The sequence below is a fragment of the Dama dama genome, chromosome 5 (assembly GCF_033118175.1).
Source record: "Dama dama isolate Ldn47 chromosome 5, ASM3311817v1, whole genome shotgun sequence".
Lineage (NCBI taxonomy): Eukaryota > Metazoa > Chordata > Mammalia > Artiodactyla > Cervidae > Dama > Dama dama.
This window is the reverse complement of record NC_083685.1, coordinates 82,601,241-82,628,784: the sequence shown is the minus strand read 5'-3', so window position 1 is coordinate 82,628,784 and position 27,544 is coordinate 82,601,241. Positions and strand designations below refer to the sequence as shown.

General features: G+C 37.5%; 1 protein-coding gene across 1 annotated transcript in view; it reads left to right on the top strand.

Moving 5' to 3' along the window:
• BCAS3 (BCAS3 microtubule associated cell migration factor) overlaps positions 1 to 27,544 on the top strand; it is a 583,611-nt gene that overhangs the window by 36,435 nt on the left and 519,632 nt on the right. Inside the window, exon 7 of the mRNA XM_061140731.1 lies at positions 26,801 to 26,882. Coding sequence (XP_060996714.1) covers positions 26,801 to 26,882 — 82 coding nt within the window. The remainder of the gene's footprint in view (positions 1 to 26,800; positions 26,883 to 27,544) is intronic.

The window sequence follows — 27,544 nt, the reverse complement described above, 5'->3', positions numbered from 1 at the left end:
GGCCATATTTTCTCTAAGGATGCCTCCATTTATTTTGCAAGCAGTTGCTCAGAGACTGCTTTGTGTGGAACCCCATAGGAGGCCCAAAGAGTAAAGGGCAAGTGGGAACTGAACCATGTGGTAAGTGGTTTGTAAAGTAGGCCAGCAATTGTGGGGATCACTTTACATGGAAGATCTCACTTCTCATCATGGTAACCCTATGAAGTAGGTATTATTATTCTCTTTTCCTGCAATTTTTACGAAAGAGTAAAGTCTAACCCCTGGAGAAGGAAATGGCAACTCACCCCAATATTCTTGCCTGGAAAATCCCTTGGACCGAGGAGCATGTCCATGGGGTCACAGAGTTAGACACGACTTAATGACTAAACAACGATAAAGAAACTTATAGAAAGCTTCAAAAAAATTAGCAATTATTAAAAAAAAATTAGCGATTATTAAAAAAAAAACATTTTGAGTCAGTTAAAACATCCACATGGTACAAAATTCAAGAGGCCTAAGTGGATAACAACTCCCTACCTCTGTTGTCCTCAGTTCCCCTTATCTTGAGTAGTTTTTAGTTTCCTGGGATTTCTAGTTTCTTATGTATCCTGATTTTTTAGGTAAATAAGAACATATATATTTCTCACACCCTGCCCTTCCTTAACAGAAGGGAACATACTATACAGCTGCCTGTACTTTGCTATTTTTTCCTTATGAATTAGTATTCCAAGAGCTTCTCTATGGGGTATATAACCATATATAATTCTCTTATTTGGACTTTCCTTAATTTATATAACTTGTTTCCAATTATTGGAAACACTTGAGTGCACCCTCCCCTCCCCTTTTCTGATACTAGAAACACTGATATAATACATGAACTTGAACTAAGGTCATTTTGTGTCTGTGTATCTGTTTAGGATAAATCACAGTTTTGATAAATGTTTTTAATTGCCTAATACTGGTCGCAGTTTCCATCTTCAGTCCTACATGTGCTTCTCTGGGATGACCAAAAGTAAATGTACTAGAAGAGGAAGAAGCTTGGTGGGATCACAGCTCAGTGAAGTGTAGCTGGGACTACATACTTTGGCTTATACCTAGCTATATTCTGGTGTTTGGCATGGCCTAGATAGCATGCCTTTCCTGTAGATTGGGGTGGAAGGCCTAGTTGGCCGGTGGAACATCTATTGTGTAGTGTTTCTTTTTTTGCAGTTGGAGACCTGGGGCCAATATCTGTGCCTTTAATAAAGGCGTTTACTACATTGTTTGAAGCCTGTTTTGTATGGGTGGTTCAGCTAGAATTTTTTTCTCTCCCATTTCTGGGTTACTTCTTAAAAGATTTATAAGTAAATATATATTGCCTCAAATTTAATGAAATGCTTGATGTTCTTGAGTATAGAATTTGGCTTAAGGATTATTGAGTAATGAGTACATTGATCTTCATAATTCTTAAATATTTTAAGAATATTTAAATAATTAAATATAATTTATATAATTAAATAATTTAAGAATTTTAAGAATATTTAAATAATTTAAGAATATTTTAAAAATATTGTTTATTCTTATATTCTATAAATCACTTATAATGAACTATAGTCTTCCCTCTAATCTTATAGGGGGCTTCCCTGGTAGCTCAGTTAGTAAAGAATCTGCCTGTAATGCAGGAGACCCAGGTTCGATTCCTGGGTTGGGAAGATCCCCTGGAGAAGGGATTGGCAGCCCATTCCTGTATTCTTGCTTGGAGAATTCGATGGACAGAGGAGCCTGGCAGGCTATATAGTCCATGGGGTTGCAAAGAGTTGGGTACGACTGAGCGACTAACACACAGACACATTCACGCCCTAATCTTATAATAATTATGTATCATATTATTAAATATTTAGGATTTGAGGCTTTATATGTCTTATTAAAGATTGGCTTTATTTTGCAGAGATAGAAGAATCCTGTTGCTATGTCATGGATCGAGTGAACCTGTTTTTTTGCCTTTGGGGATGTGTAGTTGACATTTTTTCAAGACCTTGCAATGTTGTTTGTAATTGAAGTATCATGCCAAAGGCATAGACAAAGGACCTAAAATGTAACAGTGTTTTGTTTGTTTGCTTTTTTCTAGCAAGAGAAATAATTCTAGGTTGTGTTCAGAGGAGAGGATTTTGTAAATGTAACCTTTTCTTTATTTCGAGTCTTAAAAAATTTTATTTTTTATTGATTGAGTGATTGGAGTATAGTTGCTTTATAATGCTGTGTTAGTGTCTACTGTACAGCAAAGTGAACCAACCATATGTATGTAAATGTATGTATATCTTCTTTCTTGGATTCCCTTCCCATTTAGGTCACCACCATTTTGATTCTTTACACTGTTGACAGACTTGAAGGCAAAGAGGAAGCTAGAGCCTTAACAGGGTTGGGCCTTGTGGGATTAGGGGTGTTGACCAGATTGAGCACATTCCTTTGGTGGTACTCAGGCTGCCCACTTGCTTTGCTTATAATTAGAGGTATCGCTGTTAATAGTTGACTTATGTCTAGCTCTGAGTAACTTAAAGGTCTTCTGAGTAATTTTAATTACTTCTTTAAAGTAATTCTTATGCCCAGATTGTATTTTGAGAGAACTGAATAATCTTTTCTTCGTGGAATTTTCATTGACTGTCAGTTGTTTACTATTGTAGTAGTATAGCCCCCATGAGGACTGGTTCAAGAATTAGGAGGCAGTTTGGAAAAATAAGCTCCTTCTGTTGCACTGATGGAGCTCTTCCTGTGTTCAGAGAGCTTTATATACACATTGTCTCATGTGTTGTGTACTGTGAGGGAGAAGTTATCCTATTTTATAGGTGGTAAGGTCACACTACTTATAAGAGGAGGAACCAGAATGCAAACCCAGTTCTGTCTGACTTCACATTCAAAGCCCACTGTCTAAGGGCTCTACTTCCTCCCTGCGGTAGCAGAAGATATGCCATGCAAGTGGGATGGCAGCTTAGTGTAGTTTTCAGTGTAAAAGGTTATGATGTGTCTTCACATATTCATCCTTAGAGACTAGTGTGAGTTACCTATTACTCTAACTAACCCTTCTGAAACTTGTTTATCACTAGTTAGCCATTCAGTAATCATTTAAGTGTTACCATGTGCTAGACCGAGGAGCTTATGTCAGTCAGTCTAGAAATAAACCTGCTTCTAAGGAACCTTTGCAGACTGTAAATCGTATTTGCTTTAGAGTTAAGTGAGGGTGGGCAGAAAGTCAATCCTTGCTGAATTTCAGCTCGGTTTTTGCTTCAAGTTTGTGCCCAAGGTTGACTTTATATAATTGTCCCACCTCTGAGTCTCAGGTTAAGAAAATAAACATCCTGGCTAAACATTAAAAAAAATTGTTCATGAAGTTTGTTGTTGTTGTTCATCCACTAAGTCATGTCTGACTCTTTGCGATCCCATGGACTGTAGCAAGCCAGGCTCCTCTGTCCAGTGCTATCTCCCAGAGTTGGCCCAAATTCATGTCCACTGAGTTAATGATGCTTTCTAACCCTTCTCTTCTCTGACGTTCTCTTCTCCTTTTGCCTTCAGTCTTTCCCAGCATTAGGATCTTTTCCAGTGAGTCAGATCTTTTCCAGTGAATTGGCTCTTTGCAACAGGTGGCCAAAGTATTGGAACTTCATCTTCAGCAACAGTCCTACCAATGAATATTCAGGGTTGATTTCCTTTAGAATTGACTGGTTTGATCTCCTCTCAGTCCAAGGGACTCTCAAGAGTCTTTTCTCCAGCACCACAATTCAAAACCATCAATTCAAATCAACCTTTTTTATGAAATGCACAAATGCACTTGAGGCTTAGATGATATCTCAGAATCTAGCTAGGGAGAGTTAGCTCAAAACTGTGCAGAAGGAGCATCTCTACTGCCCAGTTCCTACGACTTTGGGTGTGAGATGCCTGCAGGAAACAGCAGTAGTCAGAGCTTTCCCAAGCTGTCAGGCGCCTCTGTCAACACGTCTGATGTAACGTGAGAAAGAATGATTATTTATGTTGTTGTTCTGGATAAATAGGTCCCTTTCCTACTCATGCCTAGCAATGTCATTACCTCTTTTTGATAATGTGAATATTGGTGCTCTTGCTTAAAATTCCTTTTTAAAAAATTTATTTTATTTTACTTTTGGCCATGGCATGTGGCTTGTGGGATCTTAGTTCCCCAATCAGGGTTTGAATGTGGGCCCTTGGCAGTGAGAGCACGGAGTTCTAACCACTGGACTGCCAAGGGAATTCCTTTAAAATTCTTTTTAAAATTTTTGTTATTATTTAAAAATTTTTTTAAATTTATACTTTTTATTTGAAGGGTAATTGCTTTATAGAATTGTTATTTTCTGTCAAATGTTGATGTGACTCAGTCACAGGGATGCATGTGTTCCCTCTCTCCCTTCTCACCCCTCTAGGTGGTCACAGAGCCCTTGTTTGAGTTCCCTGAGTCACAGAAAATTCCCATTAGCTGTCTGTTTTACACATGGCAATGTAAGTTAATTAAAAAATCAGCAGTACACGGACTAAAGACCCAATGGGTTTATGGGATTTGTATGTACAGTAGTTCTGTACTTCTCCTTTAACTCCCATAATTCTTTTAGCTCTTGTTACCTTAGTTATTTATTTCAGTTATTTTAAAATATCTTGCTTGCATTCTTGATATATGTATATATATATATTCTTGATATATGTATATACTTGATATATATATATATATATATATATATATATATATTTTTTTTTTTTTTCCAGCCAGTCTGACACATAGATTGACTGGGTACCCTGAGGTATGAGAACTTAAAAAGTGTTCATTTATTCAACACAAGTCTGTAATAAAGTACGTATTTTGAGCAAAATAGAGTCTTTTCTCTAATGGAGCTAGTAGAAGAACTGGATTTAAATAAAAATAAATGAAGACAAATTGTAATATGAAGAAAAAAGAGATTATAATAAGAAAGTGGAACGGAAGTAATTAAATTTAGCCACAGTATGATTGGAACAGCAAATAGTAAAGTCAGAGGTTCTGAGGTGGAAATGTTCTTTTCTCTATAGTTGGACATTGATTGAGATTTCTTAAGTTTTTTTCTTCTTAAGAATATTGAGATAAATATCTTTATGATCATGTAATTTAGAGAGATCAATAAAAGGTGTACTAAGGCTCTTGGTAGATTTGCCAAATTGCATTCTTATAAAGCCATGCCATTTATACTTGCCTCGTTCATTCACCCAGCAAAGATTTATTGATTGTCTTTTATATGCCAGACCTTGTTCAAGGTGCTGGGAAAACAACAATGAGCTAAAGAAAACCATTATTCTTACGGAATTTCTATTCTAGGTAGGTGGGTTGAAGAGTGGGGAAGATGATATTAAAACATGTACCATGCTTTCATAATAGATAAACACATACCAAGTGTTATAGTGGGGTGGTTGATGTTGTTGTGGGTTGATGTATTATGTAAGGTAGTCTTTGAAAGCCTCTCTCAGTGACTTACAGAGCAGAAGTGTGGAGGAGAAAGTCTTGTGGGCATTTGAGGAAGGGGCATTACTCTCTCATATAGATTCTTAAATATAGATTCTGTTTTCTATATTTAAAAATAGCAGGGAGACACCTTGGTGGAGCTTGGTGAGCAGGTGAAAAATGCTGGGTGTCTCAGAGGTATTCTGGGCTACAGTTTTGCAAGGTAAAACTTACAAAATGAGCTTTGTACCATTGTAAGAACTTCAAAAATTTTGAATATAGAGCAGAGTTGAACCAATTTATGGAAAATATATATACTCACCACCTCGATTATACCATGAAAATTTTTACTATATTTGCTTTATTTTGTCTCTATCTATAGATCTTATTGGGTGCATTTCAAAGTAAATTGCAAAATCAGCATAGTTTCCCCTAACTACTTTTGCATGGCTTATCATTAACTAAAGTTGAATATTTGATTAGTTTTTAATGTAAAATTTACCCACAGTTAAATATACAAATCTTAATATGTAAACTTCCTGAGCTTTGATAAGTACATGGCAGCACAAATCTGTGTCAAGATAAGATCATGACTGTCATTCAAGAAATTTCCCTCATGGCTATTCTCAATTTTTCCTCCATCCCATTTGTGAAACAGCCACTATTGTTATCTTATTTTCCACTGTAGATTAGTTTTGCCTGTTTCAGTTATGGCACTCAGGCTTAGTTGCTCTGTGGCATGTGGAATCCTCCCAGACCAGGAATCAAACCCATGTCCCTTGTATTCGCAGATGAATTCCTATCCACTGCACCACCATGGAAGTCCTCTCATCCTCTTTTGAAGTGCTGAATATCTTAAACAGATCTTGTTTAAACAGAAAATGTATTCATTACAGTACCTAAAAGATGAGAATTATATGAAACAGTGTATTTGAGGTTCAATAAGTTAAGACTTATTAGGGAAAACCCCTAGACCATTCAGGTATGACCTAAATCAAATCCCTTATGATTATACAGTGGAAGTGACAAATAGATTCAAGGGATTAGATCTGATAGAGTGCCTGAAGAACTATGGACGAAGGTTCGTAACATTGTAGAAGGCAGTGACCAAAACCATCCCCAAGAAGAAGAAATGCAGAAAAGCAAATGGTGGTCTGAGGAGTCCTTGAAAGTAGCTGAGAAAAGAAGAGAAGTGAAAGGCAAAGGAGAAAAGGAAAGATATCTCTATCTGAACGCAGAGTTCCAAAGAATAGCAAGGAGAGATAAGAAAACCTTCCTAAGTGATCATTGCAAACATACAGAGGAAAACAATAGACTGGGATAGACTAGAGATCTCTTCAAGAAAATTAGAGATACCAAGGGATCATTTCATGCAGAGATGGGCACAATAAAGGACAGAAACAGTATGAACCTAACAGAAGCAGAAGATGTTAAGAAAAGGTGGCAAGAATACACAGAAGAAATGTACAAAAAAGTTCTTCATGACCCAGATAACCACAATGGTGTGATCACTCACCTAGAGCCAGATATCCTGGAATGCGAAGTCAAGTGGGCCTTAAGAAGGATCACTATGAACAAAGCTAGTGGAGTGATGGAATTCCAGTTGAGCTATTTCAAATCCTAAAAGATGATGCTGTGAAAGTACTGCACTTACTATGCCAGCAAATTTGAAAAACTCAGCAGCGGCCACAGGACTGGAAAAGGTCAGTTTTCATTCCAATCCTAAAGAAAGGCAGTGCCAAAGAATGTTTAAGCTACTGCACAATTGCACTTGTCTCACATGCTAGGAGAGTAATGCTCAAAATTCTCCAAGTGAGGCTTCAGCAGTGTGTGAACCGAGAACTTCCAGATGTTCAAGCTGGATTTAGAAAAGGCAGAAGCACCAGAGATCAAATTGCCAACATCTGCTGGATCATCAAAATAGCAAGAGAATTACAGAAAAACATCTACTTCTGCTTTATTGGCTATGCCAAATCCTTTGACTGTGTGGATCACAGTAAACTGTGCAAAATTGTTAAAGAGATGGGAATACCAGACCACTTTACCTGCCTCCTGAAAAATCTGTATGCAGGTCAAGAAGCAACAGTTAGGACTGGACATGGAACAACGGACTGGTTCAAAATTGGGAAAGGAGTACATCAAGGCTGTATATTGTCACCCTGCTTATTTAACTCGTGTGCAGAGTATATCATGGGAAATGCTGGACTGAATGAAGCACAAGCTGGAATCAAGATTGTGGGGAGGAATATCAGTAACTTCAGATATGCAGGTGACACCACCCTTATGGCAGAAAGTGAAGAGGAACTAAAACGTCTTTTAATGAAAGGGAAAGAGGAGAGTGGAAAAGCTGGCTTAAAACTCAACATTCAGAAAACTAAGATCATGGCATCTGGTCCCATCACTTCATGGCAAATAGATGGGGAACGGTGACAGACTTTATTTTCTTGGGCTCCAAAATCACTGCAGATGGTTACTGAAGCCATGAAATTAAAAGATGTTTGCTCTTTGGAAGAAAAGCTATGGAAAAAAAAAAAAAGGCTATGACTAGCCTGGACAGCATATTAAAAAGCAGAGACTTGACTTTACCAACAAAGGTCTGTCTAGTCAAAGCTATGGTTTTCCCACTAAACATGTATGGATGTGAGAGTTGGACCATAAAGAAAGCTGAGTGCTGAAGAATTGATGCGTTTGACCTATGGTGTTAAGAGAAGACTTTTGAGTCCCTTGGACTGCAAGGAGATCCAGTCAGTCCATCCTAAAGGAAATCAGTCCTGCATATTCATTGGAAGGACTGATGCTGAAGCTGAAACTCCAGTACTTTCGCCGCCTGATGGGAAGAGCTGACTCATTGGAAAAACCCTGATCCTGGGAAAGACTGAAGGCAGCAGGAGAAGGGGACAACAGAGGATGAGACGCTTGAATGGCATCACTGACTCGATGGACATGAGTTTGAGCAAGCTCTGGGAGTTGGTGATGGACAGGGAAGCATGGCGTGCTGCAGTCCACGGGGTCGCAAAAAGTCGGACACGACTGAGCGACTGAACTGAAGTTGAGATTCGGAGTTTTGTTGGATGTGCTGCAAAGAAGCAACACTAGGTGTCGCTAACACATTGAGCTAAGTAAAGTCCAGGCGTTCTCTTGAAAGAAAATGTTTTCCCTAAAGCTTTTAGTGTGGCTTTTACACTTTTTGTCTTGCCTTTACACTGAAAACTTCAGAGAAAACCTGCAAGGACATATTTGAGGTGAATACCAATTAGCTTATTATTTGTTAGAAGATGGGTGCCAACTTTGCCATGTCAAGATTGCAATTTTTACGGGTTTCATTTGGGAGCAATATAAAGTCAGTGATTTGGGTAACTGGCAAGCAGAGAAAGTTTGAATATGGACCCAAATAAAAAAAATTGCCTTTGTTGAGAGTAGAGCCTTATTTTGTTTGGTTCAGTCTCTTATTACTGGAAAAATAAGTAATGGATGGCTCTTTAGTCACTTGGCAATGGACGATCTTCGGATGTCACAGAGTGAATAAAGGCAGAAATGAAGAATAATATTGAAATAACTTGTGGAATTCTGCCAGGCTCCTGTGTCCATGGGATTTCCCAGGCAAGAATACTGGAGTGGGTTGCTCTTTCCTACTCCAGGGGATCTTCCCAATCCAGGCGTTGAACTCAGGTCTCCTGCTTTGCAGGCAGATTCTTTACCATCTGAGCCACCAGGGAAGCCCTAATAAAAGCAGAAATGAAGAATAATATTGAAGTAGCTTGTGGAATTCATTAAGATTAGTAGAGGAAAATATTTTCTGTGGAGTATATTTCCTAAGATATTACTTTAAACAAGTCTGTATCTAAAGTTTAGTCTTCCCAGTGTTTAAATAGTGGCTTTCTGTGACTTTTGTTGATTTGAAAAATGAGTTCGAAATTTATTATTGTAATTTGGAATCTCTTGTCTGAAATATTTTTGATATTTTTCCACTCCAAGATGGAAGATCCTCTTTGGACACAAGCTGACCAGTGAGGGTGTGGAAGGCAGCTGTTTTCCTTACGCATCTCACTGAGTGTGCTAAATACCGTAAAGTGCACACGTCGTCAGTGAGCAGACTGAGTTTTTGATGTGTGTGTATAACTCTCTGGGCACTGCTCAGATGAAGACATAGGCCATTTCCAGCGACTCGGGAGTCCTTCAGGCCACCTGCCTGTCAATACTGCCCTCCTTGTACCTCCGAGTAACTGCTATTCTGACTTCTATCACCAGAGATTAGTGTTTTCTATTCTTGAACTTAAAAAAAACAGGGCGTGTGTGTGTGGGGGTGGTCAGAGATAATCCAGTCTATTCTTTTGTGTCTGGCTTCTTTCTCTCAACAGTGTGACTATGAGATTCTTTCATGTTATTAAATGTAGCAGTGATTTGTTCTTAATTTTGCTGTATACTATTTTTAGTGTCCAACTCTTTGCAACCCCATGGAAAGGCACTTCTGTCCATGGAATTCTCCAGACAAGATTACTAGATTGGGTTGCTATTCCCTTCTCCAGGGGATCTTCCTGACCCAAAGATTGAACCTGAGTCTCTTGCATTACAGGCAGATTCTTTACCATCTGAGCCACTAAGGAAGCCCTTCCATTATACAACTGATTAACATTTTTTTGGTTCCACTTTTTGAATATTATGGATAAAGCTACTCTGGTGTTCTTGTGTGTGTTCCTTGGTGGATATATGCTGCATCCATTTCTCTGGAATGTAGACTTAGGAGTGGATTTGCTGTGTCCAAGTGAAAGTGTACGTTTAACATCAGTAGATATTGCCAATCAGTTTTCCTATGTGGTTTTACCAGTAGGTACTCCCACCGGCAATTTACGAAAGTTTCACATGCTGCACATTCTCATTTGCTCTTGGTATTGTCAGTCTTTCTAATTTTAACCATTCCTGTGTATATGGGTTGGTATCTTATTGTGGTTTTAAAGATGCTTTTATTTTGCAATAATTCAACTTTCAGAAAATTTTGTACTAGTATAAGGGACTCCTGTTACTCATTACCCAGATTTACCAGTGAAGGATATTTTACTTTTTCTTTATCATTCTCTCAATTTTTTCTGTGTGTGAAGATTTTTTTTTCTGAACCATTTATCAGTAGGAGAATTTTTACCCCCCTTCCGTAAATAATTCTGTATATGTTTTCTGGGAACAAGCACATTATCTTTTATAACCATAGCACTGTTATCAAAACCACCACCTTTAAATTTGATACAAATAATAATCTGGTCCCTTTTCTGATTTCATCATTTATCCTATTAGTCTTCCGTATAGGTTTTCTTATATTTTCACTTTCTTAATGTTGTCTTTTGATGAAGGAAATCCAGATCAAATTTTAAGTGGTTTACTGTATTCTTAATGCTTTTTGTATCCTTGTTTATTCTTAGGCTGTGAAAATATTGTTATGTTTTCTGCTAGAAGATTGCTATTATTGTTAGATTATAATCCTTTTGAAATTTTTGGTATATGGTTTGACACAGGGATCAAGGCTGTTTTGAATTGAAAAAATAAAAAATGTTATTGATTTAGCACCATTTCCTGAAAGGACTGACTTCCCAGGTGGTTCAGTGGTAAAGAATTCACCTGCCAATGCAGGAGACTCAGGAGACATGGGTTCAGTTCCTGGGTCGGGAAGATCCCCTGGAGGAGGAAAGGGCAACCCACTGCAGTATTCTTGCTTGGAAAACCCCATGGACAGAGGAGCCTGGCGGGCTACAGTCAGTGAGGTCACAGAGTTGTACATGGCTGAGCACGCATGAACTCAGCACTCCTGAAAGGACAATTCTTTGCCCACCAAATATGAGTACGTAATTTTGACCATGTGTATGTTTTTGCTTTTTTTTTTTTAGTCTATTTTCAAATTGATTTTAAGAACCTTCTAATTTTGAAAAAATGATAGACTCATGGGAAATTGCAGAATATTAGAGTCCTGGGTGCATTTCCCTCAATTTCTCCCAGAGATGACATATAAATTATAGTACCATATCAAAACCAGGAAATAAAAATTTACAATGATTTAAAATTTTTTTTATTGTTTGTCTTTTCCAGTTTTATTTAGATATAATTGACCTACTACACTGATCTTTAACACAATGAATTATGGTCATTTTGCCTGTCTTGAACTTTATGTTGATGGATTCATAGTATGTGAACTCAATCAGATTTTCATCTATAGACACAATGACTAATCTTGAGATTAAGTCCCATTTTTTTTTTTTTTTTCAGTTTGCCATATTTGAATATTCTTCACCTTGGCCTGGGGATTATTTGTGGCTAGACAGAGTGCATTGATCTCACGGTTTTCTCTTATGCCTTTGCTTTTAATCTTCTCCCTTTCCTTTTTTAAGATTCATTTAAGTAGATTTACTATTGTATTTATTTATTTATGATCGTTCTGGGTCTTTGTTGCTATGCGGACTTTTTTCTAGTTGCAGCAACCGAGGCTGCTCTCTAGTTGCGGTGCATGGGCTCAGAAGTTGCGGTTCTGGGGCTCTAGAGCGCAGGCTTAGGATCAGGGATTGAACCTGTGTCTCCTGCATTGGCAGATGGATTCTGTACCACTGAGCCACCAGGGAAGCCCTGTCTTCTTTCTTTATGTGTATGTTTCTGGTTTAAAAAGTACTGGTTATCTTGATGTGAACTATCAGAAGTGATAACAGAATTAATAAACGATTGTTTTAAAAGGCTGATACTTTTTAAAATAGAAATTAATTAAAATGATAACACATAAAAGTATGCAAATACAAGTTATATATATTTGTGACTCATTCTTGCCAATATTGGCATTTTGAAGCAGGTGACTCTTTCTTATGGGAGATTGTTCTGTACATTGTAGCATACATAGTCACATCTGTGGCCTCTGTCTACTAAATGCCCAAACCAGCTCCCTTAATTATGACATTAAAAATGTCTCCAGTCATTGTCAAATGTCCTCTGGTTGAGAACCACAACTTCAGAGAAAGTTTTGGTCAAAACTACTGGCTTAGATACATATAATTTGATGGGAAAAGTTGTTGAGTGTAGTTAAGAATATGAAAGATTTATTGTACATGTATACGTGTACACATACACACACTTTAGTGAGAATTGCTTTAAAATGGAACTGAAATATCTGTATTTTTTTTTTTGAAATATCTGTATTTTTAAATACTAAAATTATTAAAGTGCTATCCATTATATGCCTGTTCTTTCACTTAATATTCATTCAGGTTGATTGGTAGTAATCAACTGTGTTGTCATTTTTTTTTGGATGGGAAAGGTGAGATAATAGAAAATAATAGGTTTCTGGGGACTTTCTTATTGGCTGTACCAGGCGGCATGTGGGATCTGGTTCCCTGACAGGGACCAAACCCGCACCCCATGCAGTGGAAGCGTGTTGTCTCAACCACCAGACCACCAGAGAATTCCCCTCTGGGGGCTTTAAAAAGAGAGTGAACTAGTATTTCTATCTTCTAAATTTTGTTCATAATCAGTTTAATGTTTGAATTTTGAACATAGGCCCAAAGGAATGAAGTGAAGATTTTCTGATTTTATAATTTTTAATTCAGTTTTCCTGTGTGTTTCAGTATTTTCTGGAAATCTTGATTTTACATTAGCAGTTGGGAAAATTCTTTTTAAGTGTCTCTAGAAGGATTGGCGGAGCCTGGTGGGCTGCTGTCTACGGGGTCGCACAGAGTTGGACACGACTGAAGCGACTTAGCAGCAGCAGCAGAACTATGACCAGGTTTTCCTGGTCTATATCTCTGGTGCCAGGTACATTGTCTGGTAGGATATGTATGTGTGTGTATTCACATATATATTTTCATATATATGTGCACATATATATATGCACATGTATATATGTTAATAAATGTGTTTCAAGATTTCAGCCTTTTGCTGGATATTCTGAGTGTGCTAGAGAGTCAGTATCAGAAAGAATCAAAGTCAATTTTGTAGTCTTTTGCTGTTTCCTTTCATTCTATTTCTGTTCCCAAACTATCCCCTTTTCCTAAAATCTCTTTTTAAAAATATTAATTAGCAGAACTCTCATTTTTCCCTTCAGCCACACTGGAACCTCAGGTCTGTGCCACGTATCAGGATGTATAAATGGAGCTGAGGGCTGAGCCCTGCCTCGAGGAGATCGTGTTTTGCGTGTGCGCGATGTCACTACGTAATTGCAGTCTGTGTCTGTGCTTCCCAAATGGGAGTGATTTTGCCCCCAAGGAAGCATTTGTCTTGTTTGCAGACATTTTTTATTGTCATCATTAGGAGTTGCTACTGGCATCTGGTGAGTAAAAGCCAGAAATGTTGTTAAATATCCTACCGTGTACTGGAAAACCTCCCACAACAAAAATTGTTGAGCCCAAAATGTCAGCAGTACTGAGTCTGTGAGATTCATGTCACGTTGGGGTTTGAACAGAGTGCAGTAGAGCCCTGAGCAGTGTTGGGGTGCTTTGGGGAAATTTGACGCTTGTGCTGCATAGTGAAATTTCATAATATAAATAGTAACAACTATTAAATCAGAATGTACCACACATATTATTTTAGGCACATTACCCTTTATTGTCTTATTACCCTATCAATTTAACTAGTTACTGTTATCCCCAGTTTACAGAGAAAAAAAATTGAAGTTCGTGTTTAACCAGCTCAGCTTCTTTGATAGATACCTTAAAGAAAAAAGAAAAAGTATTTTTCAGAGCAGTTTCAGGTTCATAGCAAAATTGAGCTGAACGTACAGAGTTCCACATCCTCTTGCCCCCACAAACACATAGCCTCCCTATTAATCAGCATTGCACATCAGAGTGGTGCCATGTTTGAATTGATGAACCTATGCTGACCTCACATTATCGTTCAGAGTCCATGGTTTACATTAGGTTTGCTTTCAGTGTTGCACATGCTGTGGATTTTGACAGATGTGTAATGACATGTCCCCACCATTACAGTATCACACAGGATAGTCTCACTGCCCTAAATGCCCTCTGTGCTCTGCCTGTGCCCTGATGTAAAAATCTTGAGTGCTCCCTCCTCTGGCAACTGCTGGTCTTTTTACTGTCCATGCAGTTTTGCCTTTTCCAGAATGTCACATAGTTGAAATCATACAGTATGTAGCCATTTCAGATCAGCTTCTTTCACTTAGTAATATGCATTTATGTTTCCCTCACATCTTTTCATGGCTTGATAGCACATTTGTTTCTAGTGCTGGATGATATTCCACTGTCTGGAGGTACCACGGTTTCTCTATGACGTATACCTTTAAAAATTACCACAAAATGTACAAATGTCAAGTCTGTAGTTTGAAGACTATGTGTGTGTTTTATGTATGTTTATGTAAGTGTGTATGTATGTGTGTTCACATGCAAATAAATGAAACTACCATTGAGAACAAAATGTAGAACATTCTTCTTACTCAGAAAGCTCCCCGGACAGCATTAACCCCAAGGCAGTCACTGTTGTGACTGTACACTAGCTTTGCATCATTGAGCTCTGTGTAAGTAGAGGCACACAGCATGTCCTGTTACACTTTGTGTCTGTCTTTTGCACTGTGTCTTTTTAAAAATTCATCCGTGTTGTTACATTTTGTAGTAGCTTGTATTTTTTATTTTTTTCATGACTGTATTTCATTCTGTGGATTGAATATACTGCAGTTTCTTCAACTATTCTTCTTTTGATGGGCACTTGTGTTTCTGGTTTTTGGCTATAGTGAATAAAGCTCCTATGAACATCATTGTAGATCTGTGAATAATTCTCTGTTTTTGAGTATCTACCTAGGAGTAGAATTGCTGGGTTATAGGTTAGGCATGTATTTAACTTTATTAGAAATTTCCTGGAGTTTTCCAAAGAGCCTGTACCATTATACACTTAACATCTGCAATATCTAAGAATTCTAGTGGCTCCATTTCCTGTACCTTTTGGCACTGTAAGTCATTTTTTATCATCCTGTCAATCTTACAAGTTTGTATGATACCTATTTTACAGAAGAAAAACCTTAGCCTTCTCTTTGATATAATCAGTTTCTCTTTGGTTAGATATCTGCTGCAAAACTATCTTCAATCCACAGATTATATCAGGGTAGGTTTACAATGCCAATAAAATATGACAAGCTCAGTCTTTTAAAAGTGGAAAAAGGCTATAAGCCAAAATTGGCTTATCTGTAGCACCATTTTCTCTCTTTCCTTTTCAACTGGACATGTACTCAGCATGAAATAAAATAACGAGTTAAGGGGAATCCAGTTTGTGTGTCTGAGTGATTATGAAGTGTTTATGACAGCTCCTAGGCTGACACGCTCTGTAATGGTGTTACATTGACTTCTGAACACCTTCCAGTCTGCCTCCAGGCGTGTGTGTCTGTGTAGTCTGAGTGGTTTTACATTAACATCCACCCGGGGTAAGATCTTTTGACTACAGAAGTGTTACTTGCAAATGGAAGATACCATTAGGGCCGCTTCAAAGCTCCGCGATGGTATTTGGACTGGTGGTGCTGAAGTAATGGCTGGGGTTTTGAAGTGTAATGTCTAAATCTGCGTTGCATAACTGGAGGAACGTGTGAGTTTAAACTGCTTTTCTTTGATCTTCCTTTCAAAAATCAGGATAAAGGGGAAAGGTTAAAGTTTCCTTAAGATACTCCTCTCTGTGTGTGTAAAAAAAATTTGGAAGTATGAAAATATGATTACAAGTTCCATTCATTATTTATGTTCTGCGGTTTTCATATTGTTCTTGAAACTCACTTCCTTCTTGCCTCAAGTTTTGTATTTTGAATTTAGTGTTAAGACCAAAATACAGACTTGGTTGCTGTCTGCTTTATGTGGTTAGCGAATATCTGTTCTATAAGTTGTTAGTCCTCACAAATATGCGTTTTAGGTGGTTTTTGTGGTTTGCATTTTTTTCTTGATGGCATGCAGAGTAGGTTACAAAGATACTGACACTCTGACATTAACTGAATCATTTGTGGTTAGCTAGGCAAAAAATAAAACAAAAAACTTGTCCCCTATTTCCTCCTACTTTTAGGAGCTTTCAAAAGAATTACTTTTTTTTTTACCATTAGGAATAGTTTGCTCAAAGTGTGCTATCTTAAGTTTTTTAAACTGTTGGAGAAGAGTTGTACCACATAAAATGACCGCCTGGCAGTATCTTGTTCGAGGGAAGGAAAAAAAAACAACTCGAGTTTAAAAACTGTTTTTGAATACAGTGTTAACAGGAGCTTCTGATGCCCCTTTGATCTGGACAAGTTTTCCTTTGTTTCCTTATGTCTAAAATGAAAACATACCATCAGAGTGGAGAGAGCTTGCTTTGTACTTGTGATTGGCACTCATGTAGCTAGGTGCTGTCCTTCTGTTGCTTAGGACCCAATATGTTAGTGTAAGGTGACACTTCCATCTCCTACCCTGTCTCTTGTTGTATGTTTTTACTTTTACCCTTTTTCTCTAACTAAAGAAGTTGTGTGTGTATGTATTTACCTTTCCTCCTCAATTAAAAAAATTATTGTTGTTACTCGGTAAGTTAAAAAGGCTATTGGGAATTCCTTGGCTGTCCAGTGGGTAGGACTGTGTGCGTCTGTTGCAGGGGGCATGAGTTTGATCTCTGATCCCTCAAGGGGCATGGCTTGACCAAAAAAAAAAAAAAAAGAGAGAGAGAGAGAAAACACACAACAACAATGCAAAAACTGTCATGAACCAGTCTTCATTTTAAAGAACTTCATAAGTTCAGTTGTGCTGTATGTATGTGAGAGAACTAGCAGAGTGATAACTTATATGCTTGTTTATTTAAATAGACCAAGTAAGGGCCTTTTGTTGCTTGAGGAACTGAATTCTTTAGTGTAAGACTTGATCGCCTCTTCATTCCTCCTTTCTCTCTGTATATTTTTACCTTTAGACTTTGCAAGACCTAGAGGGTTGTTAATGGCAACTGGAGACCTAGTTCCCATTAGCTGGCTAAGGGGCCATGCTGAAGACCTTTCTCTCTATATTTTTACCTTTTATCTCCCCCCCCCCCCGCCTTTTTTTTTTTTGCATGAGGGGCTGGGAGGGTATCAGAGAAGTTTAAAATTTATTTGTGGAATCTCCACATTTTCCATATATATTGAGATAAACATTAATAGACTATTTTCAAAGCAGTTTTAGGTTTACATAAAAGTTGAGGAGAAAGTACAGAGAATTCCCATGTATCCCTCAAACATAACTGCCTCCCTGCCCTGTTTTCCCCTGTTAACATCTTATATTAATAATGGCAACGCCTGGCTTACAAGATCTTAGTTCCCAGACCAGGAGTTGAACCTGGACCCATAGCAGTGAAAGTGTGGAGTCCTAATCACTGAACCACCAGGGAATTCCCGAGGTACTTTTTTTTAAATTAGTGAACCAATATTGACACTTTATTAACTTAAGTCCATAGTTTACATTTTTCTCCTTAGTGAAAAAATTCTGTTTGATATTACTTTTAACTCTAAGACTGATGAAGCAATATTTACTTATTAAGGACTTCATTTCAGTTGTGTCTGTATGGCTGCTACACGTGAGACAATTAGAAAAGATTGATGTCTACATTTGTTTATTTAAGTGGGCTGTTTTTACATCATTCTTGGTAAGAAACCCTGTTGCAGGTAAAAACTTCACATGAACACGGAACGGTTGGAATGAGTGTGGGATGTTCGCCAGGTGGAGTGGCCCTTGATCTTGAGCAGGAGTGTGAAGACCAGTGTGATGAAACGCGCTGCCCAGAGGAGGTGCTGTTCGTCTCTTAGGCATTGGTCCTTCTCTTGAGAGCTGGAAAGCTTAGGAAGTGTTACACCAGTGGGTTCAAGAATGAGTTGTACCTAAATGTATTTCATGATATGGTATAGCAAATTTCCAGATATTAAATATTAACATGTTTTGAAAACAAGGGGGCAAAGGCAAATTATGCTAAGTACCATTAAGAGTGAATGATGAGGCCAATATAGACCTAGTCAGTTATTTATCAGTTCATTCATTCAACCAGTATCTTTTTAAAAAATATTTATTTTTGGGTGGGTGGGTCTTAGTTGGGGTGTGCGGGCAAGTGTGTGGGCTCTGTAGTTGTGGCTTGTGGGCTGTCAAGTTGTCACATGAGGGTTCACTTGCCCCTTGGCATGTGGAATCTTAGTTCCTTGACCAGGGATCAAGCCCCTGCCTCCCCTCCACTGGAACGTGGATTATTAACCACTGGACCACCAGGGAAGTTCTGAAAAGCATCTTCTTGATTTAACTCTCTCTTGTGTGCCAACTATGTGTTTTGCATAATTTATTTCAGTTAGTTCAGTTGCTCAGTCGTGTCTGACTCTGCGACCCCATGAATTGCAGCGCGCCAGGCCTCTCTGTCCATCACCAACTCCTGGAGTTTACTCAGACTCATGTCCATTGAGTCGGTGATGGCATCCAACCATCTCATCCTCTGTCATCCGCTTCTCTTCCCGCCTTTCATCTTTCCCAACATCAGGGTCTTTTCAAATGAGTCAGTTCTTTGCATCAGGTGGCCAAAGTATTGGAGTCTCAGTTTCAATATTTTATTGATAAATAAAACATTTTATTAAGAACTATGAAATTTAGTACCAGTACTTTGTTACATAGATATGTTATTACACTTATTTTAAAGCCAAACTCAGATTTAGCCCACTTAAATAGTTTATAAACACAAATCCAGCTTATTTTCTGCTGTACTAAACTTATGTTGGAATCCTTGATGTTGTTGATGTGGTCTTTGTAACTGATGGTCTCTTGTACTGGACTCACTTGGCATTGTTGCCATAGGCCATGATTTCGGAATAAGAATCCAACTTCTGGGGTCCTACCTATTGGGTGCTTTTGAAAGTGCAAGTGTTAGTTGCTCAGTTTTGTCTGACCCTTTGTGACCGCATGGACTGTAGTCCACCAGGCTCCTCTGCCCATAGAATTCTCCAGTCAAGAATATTGGAGTGGGTTGTCATTCTCTTCTCCAGGATGCTTTTAACTCTTTTAGATTTTCTAGCTGGAACCACAGGCAATGTTCGGAGAATTCAGATGTGAAAGATATTTTTGACTGGCAGTCAGGATGTGCTTGAGATAAACATGAGGAATTCTATTTCTCATGTCTTTTATGTCTGATGCCTTGGCCTTTTAATTTATATTTCCAGTCTAAATTTGGTATAGCCATTTTGAAAAATAGGTAAATTAATGCCTCTATTTAAGTTTTTTAGAGATTGAAACTTGCTAAAGTGTTTATCAAAGAAAAAGACTACTAATCATTATCTTTTGTGTTTGAACTGCTTGAGTTATAGGGGGGAAGATACAGTAATTTTTTATGTTTCCTATCTTTAATAGGGACTGCATTTGCTTTGAGTGTTTGTGTGAATTTTTACAAATCAACATTTTTCCATTTCAAGGGCTATCACTTTATTATAACCCAGTCATTTTACCTTATATGGGGAGGAGAGCTTGCTTATTACTGGATTTGGAATTAAAGTGTGAATTCAATCATGGACCAAAAGCTCTAGTTTTTCCAGAGCTGCTAAATAGAATCTCATTCATATTTTGTGCTGATTAGCATACATAATGCTGGGAATCAAGGGTCCTTCAGGACAGAACTCTTTATTTCATGTGCCCTGATAGAGGACCATTATACTAAAGGTTGTTTATTTATTTAGATTGAGGCAGCATTTCTTTGCCAGAGAAGATTGATTTATGCCTTTCACTCACTGCTGCATAACAGAGCTAAATCCACAATTTTTAGAATCAAGCAACTGTATTGGGCCAGAGACTATCAGGCCATCCATGAAATAGTATAACTGAATTCCGATAAGCATGTGAAAAAGTGTTCAAGCACCTTCTTTGAAGAAAATGCAAATTAAAACCACAGTGAGAATCCCACTGAACATCCACGAGAGTGATACCAAGTGTTGGATGTGGAACAGGTAGAGAACTCTCTTACACTGGTAAGTTGTTCAGTTACTGTTTGATTAAAAATCTCCAAAATGTGCCCATATTCCTAGTACAAAAGCAGTTTCAGTAGTATGTACTCAAATAAACATGTTCCCTAAATGCCATGTGCAAGAATATTCATAGCAGTATTCCTTATGATGTTACCATTTTAAAAATGGTAAAAATGTGACACTCATACAACTGTAAAATGGACATGTGTCATAGATTTTATTTAACTTGTTAATGAGGTGTTAGGCAAGTTATCGCTGGTTCAAAGGAGAATCTGAAGAACGGTATAAGCAGTTAGGAATGCTGAAATGAACCTGTTAAGAAATGTGAACCTACCTCATATCCTGTTGGGACAAAAGTGTACTGCTTGGGATCTTCTTTATGAGTGGAATTCAATTGCATCTCTGCTAGACAAAGTTCATTTGCATTTCTGTGGGCAAGCGTCAATTGCCTTACTATCAGTTTTCTACAACTTAAAGTATTGTAAGATAGCCTGGTCAAGACAAAGGTGCAGGTTCTTACAGAATCAAATTACCCCAAAGGATCTACTGTACAATTCTTGATAATCCATCGAAAGAACACTCGGTAATCTTTTTACCCTTTGAAAGTTTGTGCAGTTTTTCCTGATATTTTGTGAGCCCAAACTAGAAACAACTTAGACGTCCACCAGCCAGTGGTAGAATGGATAAACTGTAGTACTTTTATGCAATGGAAATCTATGTAGCAACAAAAATAATCATATGCAACAATACAAATGAATTTCACAGGCATGTGATGTGTAAAAGAAGCCATTCACGAAAGAGTGCATACTGTGTGTTTCCATTTAAATAAACTTGAACAAGAAAAATTTAAGTGTTAGAAAAATCAAGATAGTGGTTATTGTAGTGACCCAAAGATGAAAAGAGCAGATAAAACCAAGGAGGGTCTTAGAATGCAGGAATGGAAAAACCAGACCCTTATTGTCTTTCTCTCCCGCATGTTGTAACTACTAACAGATTTCAGGTCTTCCTGAGCAGTATAACCTATCTCTTCTCCTATCCCATCAGTTCAATTCAGTCGCTCAGTTGTGTCTGACTCTTTGTGACCCTGTGGACTGCAGCACGCCGGGCCTCCCTGTCCATCGCCAACTCCCAGAGTTTACTCAAACCCATGTCCATTGAGTCAGTGATGCCATCCAGCCATCTCATCCTCTGTTGTCCCCTTCTCCTCCTGCCTTCAGTCTTTCCCAGCATCAGGGTCTTTTTTCAGATGAGTCAGTTCTTTGCATCAGGTGGCCAAAGGATTGGAATTTCAGCTTCAGCCTTAGTCCTTCCAGTGATATTCAGGACTGATTTCCTTTAGGATGGACTGGTTTGATCTTGCTGTCCAAGGGACTCTCAAGAGTCTTCTCCAACACCACAGTTCAGAAGCATCAATTCTTTGGCGCTCAGCTTTCTTTATAGTCCAACTCTCACATCCATACATGACTACTGGAGAAACCATAACCTTGACTATAGGACCTTTGTTGGCAAAGTAATGTCTCTGCTTTTTAATATGTTCTCTAGGTTGGTCATAATTTTTCTTCCCAGGAGCAAGTGTCTGTTAATTTCATGGCTGCAGTCACCATCTGCAGTGATTTTGAAGCCCAACAAAATAAAGTCTGTCACTGTTTCCACTGTTTCCCCATCTATTTCCATGAAGTGATCGGACCGGATGCCATGATTTTAGTTTTCTGAATGTTGAGTTTAAAGCCAACTTTTTCACTCTCCTCTTTCACTTTCATCAAGAGGCTCTTTAGTTCTTTTTCACTTTCTGCCATAATGGGTAGGGAGAGGGTATTTGCCTTACTCTTCCCCCACCCAGTATATGTGCCTCATCCAATCAGCAAATGACCTGTAAGACCTGTAAGACCCCTATCCTACTCCTGGTCCCTTGGACCAAGGACCCCTGTTCAGGGTCGGTTCTCCCTTGAGCTGGCCTGCTGTTCTAACAGTGTCTCCTACTCTAATAAACTTCATTTCCCTCTCATTCTGTCTCATATCTGGAAATTCTTTTCCAACCCGTGCCCGGACCACGAGAGTTATGGTTGTTGTTGCCTTGGGTATGTGACTGGGAATGGGTGTGGAGGGACCTTCCGAGTGTCCATAATGTTCTGTTTCTTGATGTCTGTGCTGGTAACAGATGTGTATTTACATTGCAAATTAATTAAGCTGTACATACACCTAAGATTTCTGTATTACTTCTGTGTCTGTTATCTTTCAGTAAAGTTTGCTAAGAAGAATCAATGGCACACCATAGTTCTCTATTTGCAGTGTCTCAGAGGGAAGCTGGGGGTATAAATATGTACTCTTGTCCTGATTCTGTGTCATTGTAGAGTGTTATTATTATTATTATTGTTCTTTGTGTTTGATTGACTTTTCTATTTTGTAGTCAGATGTCTTTGAAAAGTCATCAGGATTTCAGAGGCAGGTTTGGTTCTGAGGGCTAGATGACCTTCATGTGCTTTTAGGATTCTCTGAAAGCACTTACAAAGCTCCCCCACTACTTTACAGCCTGTTTTGTGTGTATGTGATTGTCTCGGCTGTTATAATTTCCTTTTGCCTTCAATTTGAGTTGTGAGATTCTAAACTTGTCCTCCCCTCCACCGCTTTTTGGTTTGGTATGTAATTTGCATATTTTCACCATGCGAAAGCTATTTTCTATGGTTGGAAAAGATTTTTTTCCAACAGTGTGAACAAATCATTCTTTGTTCTCCTTATTGTGCCTCCAAACTGGTACGTCCGGTTTACGCTCCAAACAACAAAAGTCTGTCATCAGAAATTAAAATGCCAGTAAGAACAAAGGCAGAGCCCATGAGGAGCTATTGGAGAGGTTTCCTCCCTATTTGCTCCTCTCCCCAAGTTACTGCAGTTGCCAGCAAGTTGGAACTTTGCTTGGTAAACGCCTTGCTGGTAGTTCTACCCTTGTATTTATTATTAGTGTTGGTTTAAAAGTGAACTTAGAGCCCCTGGTGATTCTGCCCAGGATCAGTTAAAATCCTCATCTCTGAGGATTTTATTCTTTGCTGTTTTCAACGAGTTTTTTTTTTTTTTTTAAGAAACCTAAAAATCAGTTTGAAAGGCTTAAAAAAATCAATTTGACACTCATTTATTTGAGAGCAATATTGCCAGTGAACATGTTGTATAAAATGATTAGAGATAATTAAAGACGGCAGCCAAAGTGTAGCCTGTAAGACCATATCCATTTTCTCTGTGTCCTCCCTAAATTGTGCACATCTTATCTGTATACACATTATTAGCACTTTTTCTGTTCTGAAATTGTATTCCAGTGTAGAATTTGCTTATATTATTTGGAGGGTTCTCTCCTCCAAGTGTCATGCTTGACATTTGTGACTCTTTAGGAAACTTTAAATTTGTGACTCTAAAGGAAACTTTAGAATTCCGCTTCTAACAATTTTGATTTTAACATGTTCATAAATTTCTATCACTATTTAGTAAATAGTAAAAGCTTTTCCTGCTTCCTTCCCTGATGTTTTAATGAAAGATTCTAGGACCTTAACTTAGACATAAGAAGGACGGGGTAATGAATATAGGGATGTATTTTGTAATCAATCCTAATGTTTTTTCTTAACCTGTTGCTGTACATTTAAAGAGGGATTTAGAGTAAAAGCTTAGAATAGAATAAGGCATTTCGGTTTGTTTTAAAAGCTGTTATGCTCAAAAGCGTGATGTGTTCAGATTTCAAAATGTTTTTGTTTATCAAAGTAAGCTCTTGGGTATTAAATCCAATGATGATAAATGTGTATCATATTGTGAATGTGCCATGATAGGTTTGTTATATTCTTTATTATAATTTAGTATAGCAGCTCAGGTAAATATGTTTAGACTCTTTTTTTTAAACTTTAGAATTTTTTTTAAACTTTTTTTTTAAAGCTTTATTTGATAGAACCAAAAGCTAAATGCTAAACTTGTGGCATATGGAAATAATATTACAGAGCAGTGGATTTTGTGTTAGAATACTGTGATTTGTTATAGGTATAATAAACCTTATTTGTGAGAAGTGGTTTTCATTACTCTGAATTATAACTTCAGTGCAATATCTACAGTATTGTTTTACAGTTTATTTTTCATTTCATTCTTGGTAGAAATAGTATATATATTGAAGAATACTATTTATCCATTGTCCACCAAGCAATTTATTTTCGAAAAGTAAATGGCTTGGCAGCTTTGGAGATAGCCAGTAATGTACTTATAATGTAATTGGACTGTATTAGTGATATACCATTCGGTGAAAGTGTTCTTAAAATCAAAGAGATGATGGTAATTATTAGATTTCAGAGAATGTGTGATTATTTGGTGGGGTGGAAGATTGGACAAAATGACCCTTTAAGGAATTTTCTAAATTTAAAATTCTGTTCTATAAGAATAAAATATAGATTTAAGAGCTGTAGTTATCTAATGGCCTTCATAGTTCATTTAGAAATTTAATGTTTACAGAGGAATTTGTAGAGAGGTAAACTCTTTTAGTTTGCTGTCCTGAGTTTGTAGCTTTTGTGTGTTTAATTGGTGGTAGGTGGTGCTGTTGTTGCATAGTTGGTGGGAAGAGTCTTGCGTTCCTCATAGCTTTTGCTTCCCAAGAGTGCTGTAGAGGGATTTGCCACTGTGGTCAATAAATACATTTTAATTATTTTTGTATTCTAAATGAATATGATGGCTCTTTGGGCATTACCATAATTTAACATTTATAAGAGACAAAATTATTTACAGTATGAAGCACTTCAATTCAGGTAGAAGAGAAGCTGAAGATCAAAAAAGTGTTGATCTAAAAGGCAGCTCTGCAGATTTATTGCTTAATATGGGAAGACTGATAAACCTTTTGTAATATATAAAGTGTTGATATTTTAAACTCCTTGTTTGGCAGGCCTGTTTTTAAAGAAATACCATCGGCGTGTTTACTTTATGGAATGTTTACCATTTTTACATCTGTTGTAAGTTTTTGGGTTTATAGAATGAGTTTTACAATATTTGCCATTTTCTTGATCTGATATAACATATTCCATCAAACACCTGACAATTAAGAAAATGTATTGGGAATGACATTACCACTTACAGTACTTTGGAAATACTTTCTTAACTAATTATGATTTAATCTGTGCAGTATTTCAGTTAGCAACAGATTGTCCTTTTGAACTACTAATTTTGAAAAGCAGTTGTTTTCACACTTGACACATATGTTAGTCTACCTCTTTTACTTTTGGATTAATAGGCTACTATGCTCTTTATATTTGAGGAACAAATGTGATAATGACTCAAAATGAACAGAGATTCATATAGTGTTTGATCTTAGTGTATAATAAAAATGAAATTTAAGGATGCATACATTTTTAATGAATAGAATATTGAAACTATATTCATTTTGAGTTTGTTTAGCATCTCTATCGTCTCAACTTATAAATGCAAAGAATATAGGCTCAGAGGAAGTAGAGGAAATGTGGAGATGTTGGTCAAAAAGTATAAAGGTTCAGTTTTATAAGTTGAGTAAGTCAGGAGACCTAATGTTTAGGCATGGTGACTGTAATTAATTACATTGTATTGAATACTGAAAAAATAGATTTCTTGACTTTCTTTGGTGGTCCAGTGGTTAAGACTCCATGCTTCCACTGCAGGGGCTGTGAGTTTGATCCCTGGTCAGGGAACTAAGATCCTACATGTCATGCGACATGGCCATAAAAGAAAGAAAAGAAAATTAGATTTCAGGTACTTTTATCACATACAGAAGGTGACTCTGAGAAGGTGACATATATATATACAGGTATATGTATATCAAATCTTAGTGTTGTACACCTAAATACATACAATATTTACTAAAATATATTTAGAGAAGAAGATAAGTAATAAAGGTTTATAGAGGTCAAATGATTTACTCAAGGAGGTTAACAGCTAGGGTTGCAGAACCGTAACTGGCACCCAGGTCATTCACCCTCCACCTCAGTGTTCTTTGCAACATGTTTTGCTTTTTCTCATATACAGCACATTTGTGAAAGTTACTATAGCATTTAAGTTCTGCTTTTCAGAATGCTAAGAATATTTATTTTCATACATAGAAAGCTGAATACTAATAAAAATCCTAGCTGCTTTGCTCTAAAATGGAAAGCAGTCATGTAGGAACTGAACAAACTTTAACAAACTTGTAGTTTATTAAAGATAAAAATTCTAGGCTTCCAAAACAGACCTTTTATTTTCCTATTCATATGAAGTGCATGCTTTTAACATTTTCTAAAAATATTTATGATAATTTAACATATCAATATGCTTAATGTGTATGATCACCATAAGTGTGTGTGTGTGTGTGTGTGTGTGTGTGTATTACATTTGAGACCAAAAATCATGGTGAAAATTTAGGAGATCTTGTTTTTGTATAATAATGTTCTGACCTTTGTTTTCATTTCCTGAATTTTTTCTGTCTCCTTCTGCAGATCAGTGGGGAAGCACAGGAACTTTTTTCTGTTCGACATGGCCCAATTCGAGCGGCTAGAATCTTGCCTGCTCCACAGTTTGGTGAGTGTAGCCCTTAAGAAGAAACAAATCATTCAGAAAGAGGTATCTCTTTTATGGTCTTGGACACAGACAGCAAGAATGATAACTAAAGCCTGTTTTCCTCCAAGTGTCCATAGCCTTCCCCTCCTCCCTCCAAGATAGTCTTAAGTTCTGTCAGTTGAGATGGAAATAGGTAATCTTAACCAATTCAATATGGCCATTCACTTTCTGCTGTGGTTTTGATTTATCTTCCTCCCTTTGATCTCCATTTAGTCTCTGACTTTGCTGGCTCTTTCTTGAAGCCCTCTTCTCTATTGGTTTTCATGGCAGCGCTCCTCCCAGATCCCTTCCTTGCTGACTGTGCTGCTTTTGTTATGTTGCTCGTTTAGCTTTCTGCTCTGGGTGTTCCCCAAGTCTCTGATGTTCTCAGGGTCTTTGCTCTTCTCAGTTTTACTTACTGCCTTGGAGAGCTTGGTTTTCACCATTATCTTGATTGCAGATGAGTCTCTTGCCTGTATTTATAGCGATGGCAGAAGTACAACTTTGAACTTTTGGCCTTGAATTTCTGCTTTACTAATGAAAACTTCTTAATGTTGTATGTAAATATTAGGCATTTTTTATTAAAAAATTAATATATATGTTTAAATTATATCAGTTGTTTAGAAGCCTAAATAACTCCCAAC